General features: G+C 42.6%; 1 protein-coding gene across 3 annotated transcripts in view; it reads right to left on the bottom strand.

Moving 5' to 3' along the window:
* Positions 1-6,975: 6,975 nt before the first annotated feature.
* CDH17 (cadherin 17) overlaps positions 6,976-15,048 on the bottom strand; it is an 88,066-nt gene continuing 79,993 nt past the window's right edge. For all 3 annotated transcript variants that reach the window (XM_058668793.1, XM_004597232.2, XM_058668794.1), the window contains 3 exons: positions 9,278-9,394; positions 9,047-9,160; positions 6,976-7,769 (listed from right to left, as the gene is read on the bottom strand). In XM_058668793.1, the coding sequence (XP_058524776.1) occupies positions 7,669-7,769; positions 9,047-9,160; positions 9,278-9,394 (332 nt within the window). In that variant the 3' untranslated portion in view covers positions 6,976-7,668. The remainder of the gene's footprint in view (positions 7,770-9,046; positions 9,161-9,277; positions 9,395-15,048) is intronic.

Raw genomic sequence — 15,048 nt, 5'->3', positions numbered from 1 at the left:
TGCTGCTGGGCCCCAGACATGACTTCTTAACCCTGGCCATTGCAACAGTCTGTTTGCTGCTCCTGAGTGCTGCTGGATTCTTTCCACGCAGCATGGCAGTTGTCTGGGTTTGTCTCACCTTTCTCAGATGTGTGCTCCTCTAGAACAGCCATGATGCTTCGGATAACTGTTGATTCACATTCCAGTGTACTGTCATATCTGAGAATGCAGTTTCACAGTGGCATGTTGAAGTTAACTAACATCACTCTTAAAATCATAACAATCATGCCATGTCAGATGAGATGAAATATGACCACGTTGGATGCAGTCTTTAGGGTAAGAGGGCCAGGGTCACTTATTCAGCTCATGACCTTGAACAGGTACATATGTAACCCTTTTAGGTGGCAATTTCTTTTCTGAGCAGCAGATGTGATGACTGCCTCTGCCTCATATAATTATTGCAAGGATTCCTTGACTTGCCTTACTGTTAAGCCTTTAGAGCCAGGTATACTGTAAATGCTGTATGTTTATGAGTTATTGGGACTTGTGTTCCTGGTGGCAAGTTCAGTAGCTGGCTCTAATGAACCTCAGTAAACAGCAGATGCAAAGAGCAAAGGTGTAAACCAGCCATGACAGCCATGGGTGCTGGGGCCTGCTGGACAGCCCACTGGCTGATGGGCAGGCTCTACCTCCTGCGCCCTCCGGGTGACAGGATCTGCCCTCAGGCAATGGCTGAGCGGTGAGTGCTGCAGTTGGATGTTCTCCTCCCTGCCTAGGGTCCTGCATCAGATGATCTCTGCTATGAGCTATGCAATGTTTAGCTCAGACTTTCTCAGAACTGGATGATGGTTAGAGACTCTTCTCACCAGCTGTCTTCCTCCCTGATCTTTCAGAGCTTTCCTTTGGACTCTCCTCCTATTTCTGTGCCCTCCTGTCAATCACTTCCAGGCCAAATTCCATCATGATTTCTCATTCTTAGAAGGTCAGATTGACCTATCAGTGAACTTCTTAGAAAGCACTTCAGTGCTTGCCTGAACTCAAGCAATGTTGCCCCCATGGACTTGCCTGGAGGACTGCATATCCTCCAGGGGAAAAGCTGAACCGATAGGGTAAAGCCCATGGACACCTTACCTATGTGCCAACATTTGGCACAATCTGCCAGGACTTAGGGATTACCCACCAGGCCACGTGTGCTTGCATTTCTCCCTTCATGGGTTGCAGGAAGGCCATCTGGGATTCCACTGCAAAAGGCAGGGCTTGGGGATAACCTGCAGCTATCCTATTGCCCTACTGATGATCTAGCCATGTGGAGACCCTTTCCCTGGCTTCCTGGGTCCACTGCAAGCCATGTCCACTTGAGCAGTGCCTGAGTAGATCCCTGGGACATTCTGTCTTTAGGATCTTTTCTTGGTCAGGAGCCAAAGAGTACAGTGTTGTCTTCTGCAGACAGAAATAGGCCCTGCTTCTCCCAAAGTCCTTGGTTTGATTAAAGAGTAACTAAAAAAACTAGGTAAACACATACGCTATTTTTACTTCCACTTCTCATGAGCATACACTGGCCTTCTTCCAAATGCGTGCTTCAAATCCTGGATTGGCACATTAGCCCTGCTGTAGCAATGGAAAAAATGAGAATGCCTTCCCTCAATCAGATGGGCACTTGTTCTGTACTCTGCCCTATCTTCCCTCACCTCATTCCCAACATAACCAGTTCAGCCCCAGGGTGAGTTATATGTGGGATGCAGGAGAGGAGATTGGTTTCTGTTCAAAGAAACCAATAACTTTTAGGAGACAGATTCCATATGGTGACTTAAAGGACCTGCGCTTTAGTCATCCACACTATTAGATGTGTTTTGTAAAGCAGCCCCTAACCCTTAGAATTGCCCACCATATGGGGAAGCCATTTTCTTTGTCTGGAGGCCTAGATGACATACAGGGGACCATCACATATCTGGTGGCTTGGAGTGTCATTCCAAAACATCCAAAGAAGCCTGCAGGATGCTGGTATATAAGGAAAAAAACATGAAAAATCAATGAGGTGCAAAATAATTGCATTACAAAGCAGTCTTTCTACTTTGTCAGTGTGATTTTGCACATTCATCCTCCAAACACCTTCACTGTGGGTCCCTTAACACATACACCTGTTTGTATTTTGGAAAGCTGCAGCTATAATGAAAAAATGAGACCTTGCACTTCTTGTTTGGTATTTTTCAAAGGGAGCTGCCTTCTGCAGGCAAGAACCAACACCTCTCCCCTCAGGTTAGTGGCAGGTCTGGATGTGGTGCGCTGTGACTTGGGCCACTCTTCCCAGATGGGTCCCTGTGGGCCGGGGAAAGGCTGCCTGTATAGCATGTGGCCCACCTCACTGAGTTGTAGGTCACAGTTGGCATGTAAGCCACACTGGTGCAGGTTATATATGCTGAGGAGGTACATAACTTTGGAGAATGGAGAGGGAGAGGAGAGGGAAAGGAGAGGAGAGGAGAGGAAGAGAGATGGGCGGAGCCACGGCATAGCAAGATTAAGCATTGCCTTTAGTGCCAGCATCCCTAATGGGCACTGATTCTTGTCATGGTTGTTTCACTTCTGATCCAGCTTCCTACTAAGGCCCTGGGAGAGCAGCAGAGGGTGGCCGAAGTGCCTGGGCCCCTGCATCTATGTGGGAGACCCAAGGGAAGCTCCTGGATCCTTGGTTTGTATTGGCCCAGCTCCAGCTGTTGCAGCCATTTGGGGAGTGAACTAGCAGATGAAAGAGTTCTCTCTCTCTCCTCTCCGTAAATCTGCCTTTCAAATAAAAATAAATCAATCTTTAAAACAGAAGTACTAAGGCCAGAGACTCATACCTAGAGGTGTTAATCTAATTGGGAATGAGGCCCTGAACTATTTTTTTAGAAGCTCATCTAGGTGATTACAACATATATCCTGTTAAAAAATAAATTGATGCATAATCAAATTTTTAAAAGTTTATTTGTGTAATGATTTCATGAGTTAGCAGCTTCAATTCAGGCATGGTTCAGGAGTTCCATGAAAAGAAAACAAGGCCATTATAGGATTAACGTAAAGTAAGGCAAAGGTTAAATTTCAAATGTTGCAGTGGTCACATCCAGTCTATACCATGGGAAGGTTGTCTGTTGATCACTTTATTGGCTGCTTCCAACTGGTTACACTTAAGTTCTGTTTTTCTTCAATATAGGCATTTATAAGAAGTATCAAGTTTTGCTTCTACTTGTAAATTAAGCAGGGCTTAGGAAACCTATATAGTCTAACTGATTTTGTTTGCTTTAAGATTCTTTAGACCTAGTCTCCACTCTGTTTCTTTGATAATCCATTGAGAACCGCTATAAGATAGTTGGCACATTAACCCGATCCGGATCTTCCATGTGGTTGGCAGGGCCCCAGGGACTTGGGGCATTTCCACTGTTTGTCCAGAAACATGAACAGGAACTGGATCAGAAGCAGAGCAGCTAAACTTGGTCAGGTGCCCAGATGGGATGCCAGTGTTGCAGGCAGTGGATTAACTTGCTGCACCACAGCACTGGTTTCCAGGCTGATTTACCTTATTTTTGACAGTATTTGTCTTTCTATGTCTCACTTATTTCACTTAAAGTAACGATCTCCCTCTCTCTTCTTTTTTTTTCTGAAAATACCAAGATTTCATTCTTTTCTAGAGCTGAATAATATTTGATTGTCTAGATGCCACATTTTCATCCTGGCCAACAGAATGTAAGGGTACCCTTTCTTCATAGCCTTACCAGTACTTATGTTTTGTCTTTTTTATAAGATCCATTGTAATTGGACTAAGATGATAGCTCTCTGTGGTCTTTTATTTTTGACTTCATAATTTTTTTTAATTTTTATGACAGAGTTTAGAAGGCATTGGGGTTTCTCACCCCCATCCCAATTGTTGTCCTCTTCAGTTTTTCAATAGGAGTCTTTCAGGTACCCTCAGAAGTCCATCATACTGCCATTGAGGTGTCTCCCAACAATGTAGGAGCTTATCTGTCATTTTGCTGTGAGACCATCCTTATATTGCAAGTACAAGGATATATTTCTTTGTTTCTGCTTATGGACGTATGTATCTCCACTGCGCTTCCATTATACCTCCCCTTCGGTACAGTCCACCATAGGTTGAGAAGGAAGAAAGAAAAAAAATTCAAATAAAATAGTGAGTCTTCATCTCCATGGTGTTGTCAAACTCATAGCAGGAGTATCAATGCGACATTAGGGTGGCACAGAGTGTCCAATATCTTTCTGCAGAAAATAATGCTAGTGTATGACCCGTGTGGTTCAAATAGGAGTACAGTACAGACTATATCATCATTACCCATGGGTAGTAGTAATAACAATAAGAGGGATATTAATCTTAGGTGATCATATGCAATCAGTCTCTTAATTATTAATAGGTTACATCACAAGATCTTATTGCGTGGAGTACAGACAGCTAGGAAGTGCAAAAAGATACAATTTACAGGTACAATTTATGCACCCCTATGCTCATGGCAGCACAATAAATAATCTCAAAAACATGGAAGCAATTGAAATGCCCTTCAGCGGATGACTGGATAAGGAAACTATGATTCATCTACTCTGTGGAATACTACTCTGCTATTTTTTTTAAAAATGAAATACATTCTTCGTGGCCAAATGAGCCCAACTGGAAACCATTATGCTAAGGGAAATGAGTTAATCCCCAAAGGTCAGATATCATATATTTGCCTTAATATAAGACTTCACAATTTTTAAAAATTTGTTTTTTGGATGATGCTCACATAGTTGATCACAATGGAAAGGATCAAGGATCAGGGAAAAGTGGGTGTGATCATTGTTTCCAATTTTTTAATTTCTTCCACCTGTTTCTGGGGGGGAGGGAAGAGATAAGGAGAGAAGCCATACTCAGCCCCCCAACTGTCCCAGTACCTGGTGATGGGGAATGGTCACATAATAACAACCCAGGGTTCCAATGTGGTATATGGTTTGGGGGTTCTGCTCAGGTGGTTTCAATAGTTCTGACATGCTGTCAATCTCACTGATCCAAGCATGAGGAAACCCTTCCAATGTCCATTGGCTGACACAGTCAACCTTATGGTTTCCACTCATCCAGATTTTTGCTGTCATCATTTGGCTGGGGTAGTTGTTTAGTTGTTCTATTCTCCTTCTCTGCTATGGTACTAAATGTCCCCTGTAGGTGCCAATGGTCTGCTCTATCCTCTTTGTGCCTCAGGGCCAGCTGTCCACTGTTCTGTCTTTCCCACTGAGGAAGACCAGTCCTTGCAGGTGTGCCCAAGGACTCCCGTTTACCCAGGCCTGCCAGACCCCCTGCCGCTAGGGCTCCTGGACCTGGTACCCACTGCACAGGCAGGCCCAGGAGCCAGGCCAGGTCAGGAGACCTGGGTTCCACTGGACTCTCCACCCCCAGGGATCATGGACCTGGTACCGACCACACAGGCAGGCCCAACAACCTGGGCCAGGTGACCTGGAAGCCACTGTAACACCCAGCCCTGAGGCTCATGGATCTAGCACCCCCTGCACCTAGGCTGGCATGACTCCCCTCACCTCAACATCCATCAGTGGGTGCTGCAGCTTAGCTTGATCCAACCAGCTCCTAGTTCCAGCTCCTGCTGGTGGGTGCTGCAGGCTAGCCCGGCCCAACCAGCCCCCAGTCCCAGCCCTAATGTTGACTGGCTGGTGTTGTGGTACAACCTGGCCCATCCTGTACCCCGTCCTGGTTCTCAGATCTATCAGTGCATGTTATAAGCTGGCCCAGCCTGGCCCAGACCCAGACTGAGCCACATGTGTGCTGGTGGGTATAATAACCGGGCCTGGTATGGGCTACTCCTTACCTTGGTTCTTTCACTTACCTGCAGGGACTGCATCCTGACAAGGGAGTTCCCCAAGTTCCTCTATCAAGTCTTTTCCCAACAGTAGATATCGTGCACCCTGATGGGTCCTTGGCCGGCTATGACTTAGTCTACCTTTTGTCCTGACAAGAACAATGTCTTTCCCCAGCTGGACCACACCCATTCTGGTTGTTACTCTTGGGCATTACAGCCCAGCCACTCCTGATCCATGCCCAGACATAACACTCACATGGTTCATCAGGAGCCAATACCTAGCCCAGCTTATTCTACACCCACCCTGGCTCTCACGAGTACCAGTGGGTGCTGGAATCTGTCCCAGTCTGGCACTCCCCAGACCCAATCCACACTCATGTGAAGGGAGGCTGCAGCCATGTCCAGCCCAGCCCACTGCCATCAGTCCAGCTCTCATGCTCACCAGTGGGAACCCCAGCCTAGCTGGGACATCCGCTTAGCTCTCCAACCAGGGCTGTTCCCAGCCATGGATCTTTCACATGGCAGCAGAGATTACAGTTATACAAAGGTGAGCCCACATACACAGATTCTGCCCCTAGTCTGATTCTCTTGCATGCTGGCTAGTGTCATGGGCCAGCATTACCCAACCCGTGTTCCGAATCTCACTGGTGGGTACTGTGATATAGCCCCACCAGGTAAGCCCTCAGCCCTAGCTTTAGTGTGTGCCAGTGAGTGGTGTTTTATGGTGGTCAATGCTAAATACCCCAGCCCAGGCCTCCCACATCTGCTGGTGATTTGGTCTAAACCTTTAAAGTCCTTTCCTCTCTCTTCAAACAGCTCTGTCTCAGCCCCCTCACTTACCTACAAATATAGAGGCCTTGTATGTGGAAGTCCCTCAGTAGTCATTCCTCACCTGTATATGAACCCTCAGGTTCATGCTCACCCCAAATTGCACCATCCACCGGACCCCATGTAAGCCCACACACCAAGTCCCCAGAGTGCACTGCATGGTGGCCTGAGGGATTCATCTGGTACCATTGACACCCAGTCACCCAGGGCCTCCCCTCCCCTGGAGAATTATGCAGCCCAGCTGTCCACAATTGTGTCAGAGCAAAAAGCACCCAGGCCACAAGGGCCTGGGGCCTAGCCAGGCCTCCCCTTCCTGGGGAGTTATGTTGCTCCAACTTCACAATTTTTGAGATAACATTTTTATTTCATGTCATAGTCCAGGCTTAGTGGTCCTATCAAATGAAGAGTTCAACAAATAAAAAAACAACACCATAGTCCATCAGGAAATTTGGTAAGGAATATAAACAACCATCAAAGTGTTCAACTTCACTCACATGAACTAAATTTTAAAATAGTCACAAAATTATTAATAATATATAGTCAGAGAATCCTATCCTTTTTATTGCTGAATAATTCTGTTTTGTATATGTCTGTATAATATTCCATTGAATATTCCATTGTGTGTTCATGTTTTCTTTAACCTTTCTTCTGATGATAAGCACCTTGGTTGATTCCATGTTTTGCTATTGTAAATAGCGATGTTGTAAAAACGATGATACCAGTATTTTTTGAGTCCTAGTGCTTAAGTCTTCTGGATATGTACAAAATATTTAATCTGCCCATCTTTCCCCAAAGGAGGAAAGTACATACCTTGCTGTTTTTGAGTATGTAGGTAAAGCTTTGCAGAAGAGGGAAATGGAAAATATCCCTAATGTTTATGGTCCATGAAATATTTAAGTAATAAAATATTGAATGGTAAGAGGGAATATCTGTAAAAAAAATAGTGTGCCTCCTGGAGGGAAAGTAAAATTATGAGACTAATTGCTATGTTATTGAAATAGTTCTTGGTTAAATAAGCTTAAATATCCTTTCCAATTCAGCTTCTCAGAGGTGTGGCTTCAGGTGCCTGAGCATCTTCAACATTATTTTTGTTCTTATTCTTCTTTATACGGATAAACACAACTGCTAAAATGATCCCTAAAAGAGAGAACCCAGAGTCAAATTGATAGAATCTTAAAATACGCTGTCATATTCATTCATAAAGTAGTATCTTGGTGGAAAAAAGATGACTATGTTACCATTTTGTAGTTAAGTAAGTTTCATTGCATTAATGAATGAGGGACTTAGGCATTGGCCTTTTGGCCTTTTGGGTAAGTAAGCGTACCACTTCCAAGTAGGAGTGTGCATCAAGTTCTAAATCATTCCTAACCTGGCAGATGACCTGGTCTGAGTATAATAAACATCTTACAGAGTTCCTGAAATTGGTACACGCTCCAAAAATACTGCTGCTCCCTTTCCTGTGACCTACTTTCATTTCATTCACACCAAATATACATTTTCCTTGGTGGTTTCTTGTGGGTCCAGCCTGTGCTCTGTTGAGTAGAATCCTGAAGTCTTACGAGTTCTCCCAACTCAGCACTATGTGTACTGTCAATCAGGGCCAAATATGAAAAAGAGTTCTTCAGATCATTTGAAAGACTTTTTTTTCTAGAAATGAATACATTTACAGGAAGAATCATTGTAGACTTTGCTCAGAACTCATTCAGCATCTTGGGATAATTTTCCCCTACTTTGAAAAGGCTGGGGTAGAGTATTATTGTTTCTCTCTCTATATATATGCCCCCAAATTCACCCAATCTATAATAGGGACAAGAGTATAGAATGCAATTGATAAGAAAAATATTCTTTTGTGTAGAAATTCATTTCAAAATGGGAAGGCAGACACAGTAAGAAAAGCCAGAGTGGTACAGCCAGCTCCATTGGTCTGAAACATATATAGCAGTTATAAGGAATTTGTACTGAAGGATAAAAGGAAAGAAATCCCTCATAGACCCATAAGCAGGAGTTCAAATGGACAGGTTAGAGGAAAACACGAGCAGATGCAGAGAACAATCAGGGTACTTACAATAATCAAACTTCTTCATTCACAGGAGAAAAGTGAGACTGAAAACTCCTTCACTTGGTGCTCATGAATGAAAGGAATACTCATTTCTAATTCTGGGATCAGCTTTGTGCCTGACACATAGCAGGGGCACATTATGATGAAAGTTTGGTAACCAGGCATGAAATAAAACACTTTATACTCCAAACTCCATACTGTTTCCTAAACTAATTAAGGCAGTGATAGAGGGTGGTGCTAACACACTATCTTCCAACTAGGAAAGCTTGATGGTGGGTGGTTCCTGAGTTAACATATGAGAAGCCACCAGACAAGCCCAAGACAGAAATCCTGAAATGTGAGAAGTTGTACTCACCAATGACCAGAAAGGTGATTAGGAGTATAGCAACTGCCGTGCCCAATGTGGGTATCCCTGACTGTCTACCAGCTGGACGGAAACACCTTCCTTCCACGCATGAGCAGAAAGTAACTGAAAAGCAGAATAGCATTTGGTTGAACAAATGTTCTAGTGACTAGTTGCAGAATCCCAAGTCAAAGACAAGAATCTTTTCAAACTGTCCCAAGTCATTTGTTGCTAAATACGTACCTGGTAAAGAGACAGTCCCTTCCATGGGTGGTCGGCCCCCATCATTGATGCGGATTGAGATGTCATAAACCTTCTCCTCAAAGTTTGTGTGCTTCGTGGAGAGTCTGGCGTGAGAACCTACCACAACAGAAAAAAAAAATGAATGACAGAAAAATGTATCTTCTGACCCTCGAATGAGCAAGGGAATAGCTCCTTCTTGCATGATATTCTCATAGATGAGTTAAACAGCCAAAAGAATCACCTCATTTTTTTCTGTTTGTTTCATGACACCTTATTTAATAATATTATTGGCACATTAATATTTAGCCCACAGTCAACAAGGCAAGAGTTCATTCCTGAGCAAAGCTTGGGTCTTTACTTTATAAGCTGAATACATCATAGGAAATGCTTGGAGTCTGTTTTAGCAATGTGCTCTGAAATCATTTTAACAAAATCACAAACACGAAAAACATTCTACCAAAAGTACCACTGTTACAAAATGAAGGCTGAAAACAAGAAAGAAAAATGTCATGTTGTTCAATCTCAGCTGGAAACTTTTACAACAGGAAAATCACATTTTTACTATCCATTAGTGTCCATAACTGTAAAAGCTCCTTTACATACTTGTTTTTGCACCATACATTTTAGCAAGTACTTGAATGTACAAACATAAAACCTGCAAATAATGAAGACAGACTGAAAATAGCATAGCATGGCAGTTGAAGAATGCAAGATAGAGCATTTATGGACCACATCCTGGATTTCAAATCTGCTTCTGGTTAGCTATGAGATCTTAGAAAAGTTAAAACATGTGTAAGTCTGAGAATCCCTTTCACTCATGAAACAGGGAATGCATGATATTCAGCATGATTTCCAGCATATTTTCTTTCCTTTTTTTTTTTTTTTACAGAGAATTTGTCGTGAATTAAGATATAACATGAAGTCTCACATCTCTAGTCTTGATCTTATGGAAGCTTTTTTTTTATCCCTCCCAAATATTCCAGAACTCTGAAAGAGCTTTTTATACGTGAAATGTGTTATGATAGACACATCCAGTGTTAGACTGGATAGGAGTGTTAGAATGAGTAAAAGAGATCAGATTTACCAGCCTGCTACAAACAAATAGATGAACTCATTGGATACACACAGTGAAGGGCAGGGAGTCATTGGAAGAAAAACAACAAAAGATGCACCAATCCCTTATAATTTCCCCAGCTTACCACACAGAAAGAATATCCAGGTCATGGTGCAGGGAGAATTCCAGGCAAACCCAAGTGATGTCCCTCAGTGGAGACTATGGAGCTTGAGTAAGGGAACTAAATTTCAAGCGTCTGAAATAGGGGGAGGGTAAACCACAAAGATCACCCAAGGAGACCCCCATCTTTATTTATTTAAAAGGGAAAAAGAGAGGGGGAGAGAGAGAGAGAGAGAGAGACCACTCTTCCACTCACTGGATCTTTCCCCAAAGGCCACAACAGTCAGCTAGGCCAAGATGAAGGCAGGAGACTGCGTGTTGGAGCTAACAAAAACACAAGACAACTACCACAGTTGGGCAAAGAAGCACCCAACAAGATGAGAGAGAACAACCTTTGATGTCATAAAGGATCAAGAATAGTTTGTTTCCAAGAGCCATAACTGCTGGGGTATTGGGTAAAGTGCACCAAAGTTTTTTTTGTTTTGTTTTGTTTTGTTTTGTTTACTTCTGCACATTGGAAAAAAATGAACCCTTAAATAAATATTGCTGTGATCCTAACAAAATGTGACAGCATTTCAGAGTTGAGCTAAAAATGTTTATAGGAATACAAGAATTTTGGCATCTAAATATCTGGAATTTAATACTTTTGAAAAATGCTAGACATGCAAGGAAAGAGGAAATTATGACCGTCATGAAGAGAAAAATTCCACCAGTTGAAATCTACAGAGTAAGGGCCAGAGAGAAGTTTAAACAATATCCCTCTATATTCAACAAGTGAGAAGACGCATGAAAGAGACCTAAATCCATATGGTTTGATTTTGAGAAATACACTAGGTTGGATTAATGGAAATATCAGGAGGAAAAGTCAATGAAAATTTTAAAATAGATACTATCCAAAATGTAATACAAAGCATTGGTAAGCACTGAGACAGCATAAGGTAGCCTAATGTGTGTGTAATTGAAACCTGGAAGAAGTGATGGTTGAGTTATGTGTCTATGCAGGGGGAAATGGAAATAAAGTGAGAGGTGGTGGTTTTTCTGAAAATTTCGAAGTTTTAGACCCAAGATCTTGAGGAATGAGAAAAATGAACAAAACTATAATAAGGAACATAACCATCAAATTACTTCAAGCCAGAAACAGAACATTTAAAATACCTGGGGAGGGGAGAGACACATTATACTTCAGAGAATAAAGAAGAAATAATACAAATCAGAATGCAATGGGAAGGGCCCGGCAGCGTGGCCTAGCGGCTAAAGTCCTCGCCTTGAAAGCCCCGGAATCCCATATGGGCGCCAGTTCTAATCCCGGCAGCTCCACTTCCCATCCAGCTCCCTGCTTGTGGCCTGGGAAAGCAGTCGAGGACGGCCCAAACCTTTGGGACCCTGCACCCGCGTGGGAGACCCGGAAGAGGTTCCAGGTTCCCGGCTTTGGATCAGTGCATACCGACCCGTTGTGGCTCACTTGGGGAGTGAATCATCAGACGGAAGATCTTCCTCTCTGTCTCTCCTCCTCTGTGTATATCTGGCTGTAATAAAATGAATAAATCTTTAAAAAAAAACACAACATAAGAAGCAAAAAATAATAAATATCAGAAAAGTCAGAAAATGAGCGAAACCAAAACAGGCTCTTTGGGAATATTAATAAAAATCAATAAACAGGCTAGATTTATAAGGAAAAAACATTTGACAATGTAATACAGTAGCACCATCACAAAAATTACACTAGCTGATTTTAACTCTTAATATAGAGCCATAGTAATTAAGATTGTAGCGTGGGCTCGATTCAATAGCCTAGTGGCTGGATCCTCACCTTGCATTCTTGGGATCTCATATAGATGCTGGTTTGTGTCCCAGCTGCTCCAGCTTCCCATCCAGCTCCCTGCTTGTGGCCTGGGAAAGCATCAAAGGATGGTGCCAAACCTTGGGACCCTGCATCCATGTGGGAGACCCAGAGGCTCCTATGTCCTGGCTTTGAATCAGCTCAGTCCCAGCCATAGTGGCTACTTGGGGAGTGAACCAATGAATGGATTCTCTCTGTAACTCCTTCTGTCTGTAAATCTACCTTACATCTCTAAAAAAAAAAAAAAAATCATGTGGTTGGTGCTAATATTGCATGCAGTGGTTAACCGACCCTCTGAGATGCAGGCATCCTGTATGAATGACAGTTCAAGTTTCTGATGTTCAACTCCCAATCCAGCTCCCTGCCACTGTCCCTGGGAAAGCAGAGGAAGGCGGCAGAATGCCAGGGTTCCTGCCACCCATGTGGGAAACCCAGATGGAGTTCCAGTCTCCTGGCCCAGCCCCAGACTTTGTGAAATCCTTCAAATGGAATGTACACTAAATAAAAATTTAAAATGCAGCAGCAACAGAAGAATAGATCAAGCAGAAGAAAAAATGAGTGAGCTTGAAGAAGCTGTTTGGAAGAACAAAGAATCAAGAGAAATGAAAAACATCATGGAATATATCGGACAGCATAAGACTAAATACTCAAGTTACTGAGATCCAAGAGGGACTTGAAAATACCAGCTTGGTAGAAAACATTTTCAAAGAGATCATAACAGCTTTCAAAATCTAGAGAAAGATACATAGGTCCAAACAAGGAAAGGTCACCAGTCAGGTTCCACCGAACCAAGTCCATGCCAAAACAGCATAAGTCAGTCCTCCAATGTTAAAGAAGAAATTATCAAAGACAATTGATATAAGAGAAATGAAGCAAATATCACTCAAATGACTATCAACTTGCCTGATTCTCAGCAAAAACTTTCCAGAGAGAGGAGGTAGGGCAGGACTTGTTATAGCATTGGAGGGGGAAAAAAAAGTTGTCAACCAAGAGTACTGAATCCAGAAAAGTATCATACAGCTATGGGAAGAGATAAATATTTCCTAATAAACATACACGGAGCGAATTTATCAACACTAGACCTGTTAACAAGAAATGCTGAGGGAATTCCTCAAATGGAGGCAGGGTGTTGGGGATAAGATGCTAACAAAATAGCAGAGAGTAGGGAATTCACAAGTAAGAGTAACAACATAAGCAAATGAGTGTTCTAACATTGTAATCATGGTGTGTAAAACATCTGTACCTTTTTCGTGTATACTTAAAAAATTATAATCACTACATTAAAATGTTAAAAGACACAGGCAATATGGAAAGAGGTCAAATGTAACATCATGAAATCAGAATAATGGGAGAAAGGATCCCAAATGCAGAGATCTTTATTAGGATTTCATGTCTTTATGCCTTTCTTTATATTCAACATTACACTGTCATCACATTGAAATCTATGTTATCGTGATATTAGAATGGCTTCACCAGCTCACTTTTCTTTTCCATTGGCCTGGAATATCCTTTCACACTTGCAGTTTCCACATATCTTTGTTGGTGAGATGTTTTTCTTATAGGCAACAGATAAATGGGTCACATATGAGCACTGGTTCAAGTTCCAACTATTCCACTTCCCATCCAGCTCCCTGAGAATGTACCTGGGAAAGCAGTGGAAAACACCCAAAGTCCATGAGCCCTGCCACCCATACGGGAAACCAAATAAAACTCCTGGTTTTAGTACAACCCGGCCATGACCATTTAGGCCAACGTGAGCAAAGTCACTTCCAGCTCAGTGCATTGCACTGGTCCCACAGGGAAAATAATACTGACTTTGGCATTTTATGGGTCAAAATAGGTCTGAGTGGCCCTCAGACCTAACGGCCAGCAGGTTCTGGCAAGATCAGCACCACCACCAACCTACTTATTTAGGATACCTAGTGTCTTCCTAATCCTGGGAACTGCTCAAACCTGAAGTGGGAGGAAGGTTATACAGACAACAGTGTAGCCCAAGCATGGGATCACAGGAGGTGAATGACGGTGAGCCAGGAGCCCCTGCTCCAGATTCCATGGTGGAAGTCTAGAGGCCAGACCTGAAATTCACTGGAGGGAGTGGCACAAGTGACTACAGAGAAAGAACTGGGTACCAAACACAATCAGTAAAATCAAACTGCAGACCTGTAACACAGCTTAGAAACCTGTCCCAAGGAGAAGACTCCACTACTAATCAGAAACACAAGGACCAGAGCAAAAGAAGAGATAAAGGCACAATGAATGTTACTGAAGACTCTCCCGCAAAGGAGCAAAAGCCTTTCCCAAAGTTAACTGAGGAATACATCAAGGAAATGGGGGATAAAGAATTTAAAAAACTTATTAAATGTTATAAAGCTTCTTATCAACAATTAGAAGCATATGCAGGAATTCAAGGAATATGTCACACAGAAAATAGCAATACTGAAACAAAAGCTACCAGAATTATTAGAAATGAAGGACACAATGAAGCAAATTAGAAATCCAGTGGAAAGTCTCAGCAATAGAATGAAGGAGGCAGAAGAAAGACTCTCAGAATTGGAAGATATTTCTAGCACAGAGGGAAACACTCAAAAAGCTGGAAGCAGAGCTGGATCGAGCCAAAAAAAAGTACTCAAGAATTAAGAGACACTATTCAAAGTCCAAATGTAAGAGGTATGGGAGTTACAGAAGGTGCAGAAAGAAGCTGGGTTTTTAAAGCTATATTCAATGAAATAATAAAGGAAAACTTCCCTAACCTGGAGG

The sequence above is a fragment of the Ochotona princeps genome, chromosome 9 (genome assembly GCF_030435755.1).
Source record: "Ochotona princeps isolate mOchPri1 chromosome 9, mOchPri1.hap1, whole genome shotgun sequence".
Classification (NCBI taxonomy): Eukaryota; Metazoa; Chordata; class Mammalia; order Lagomorpha; family Ochotonidae; genus Ochotona; species Ochotona princeps.
The sequence above is the reverse complement of the archived record's forward strand: the minus strand, read 5'-3'. Positions and strand labels throughout refer to the sequence as shown.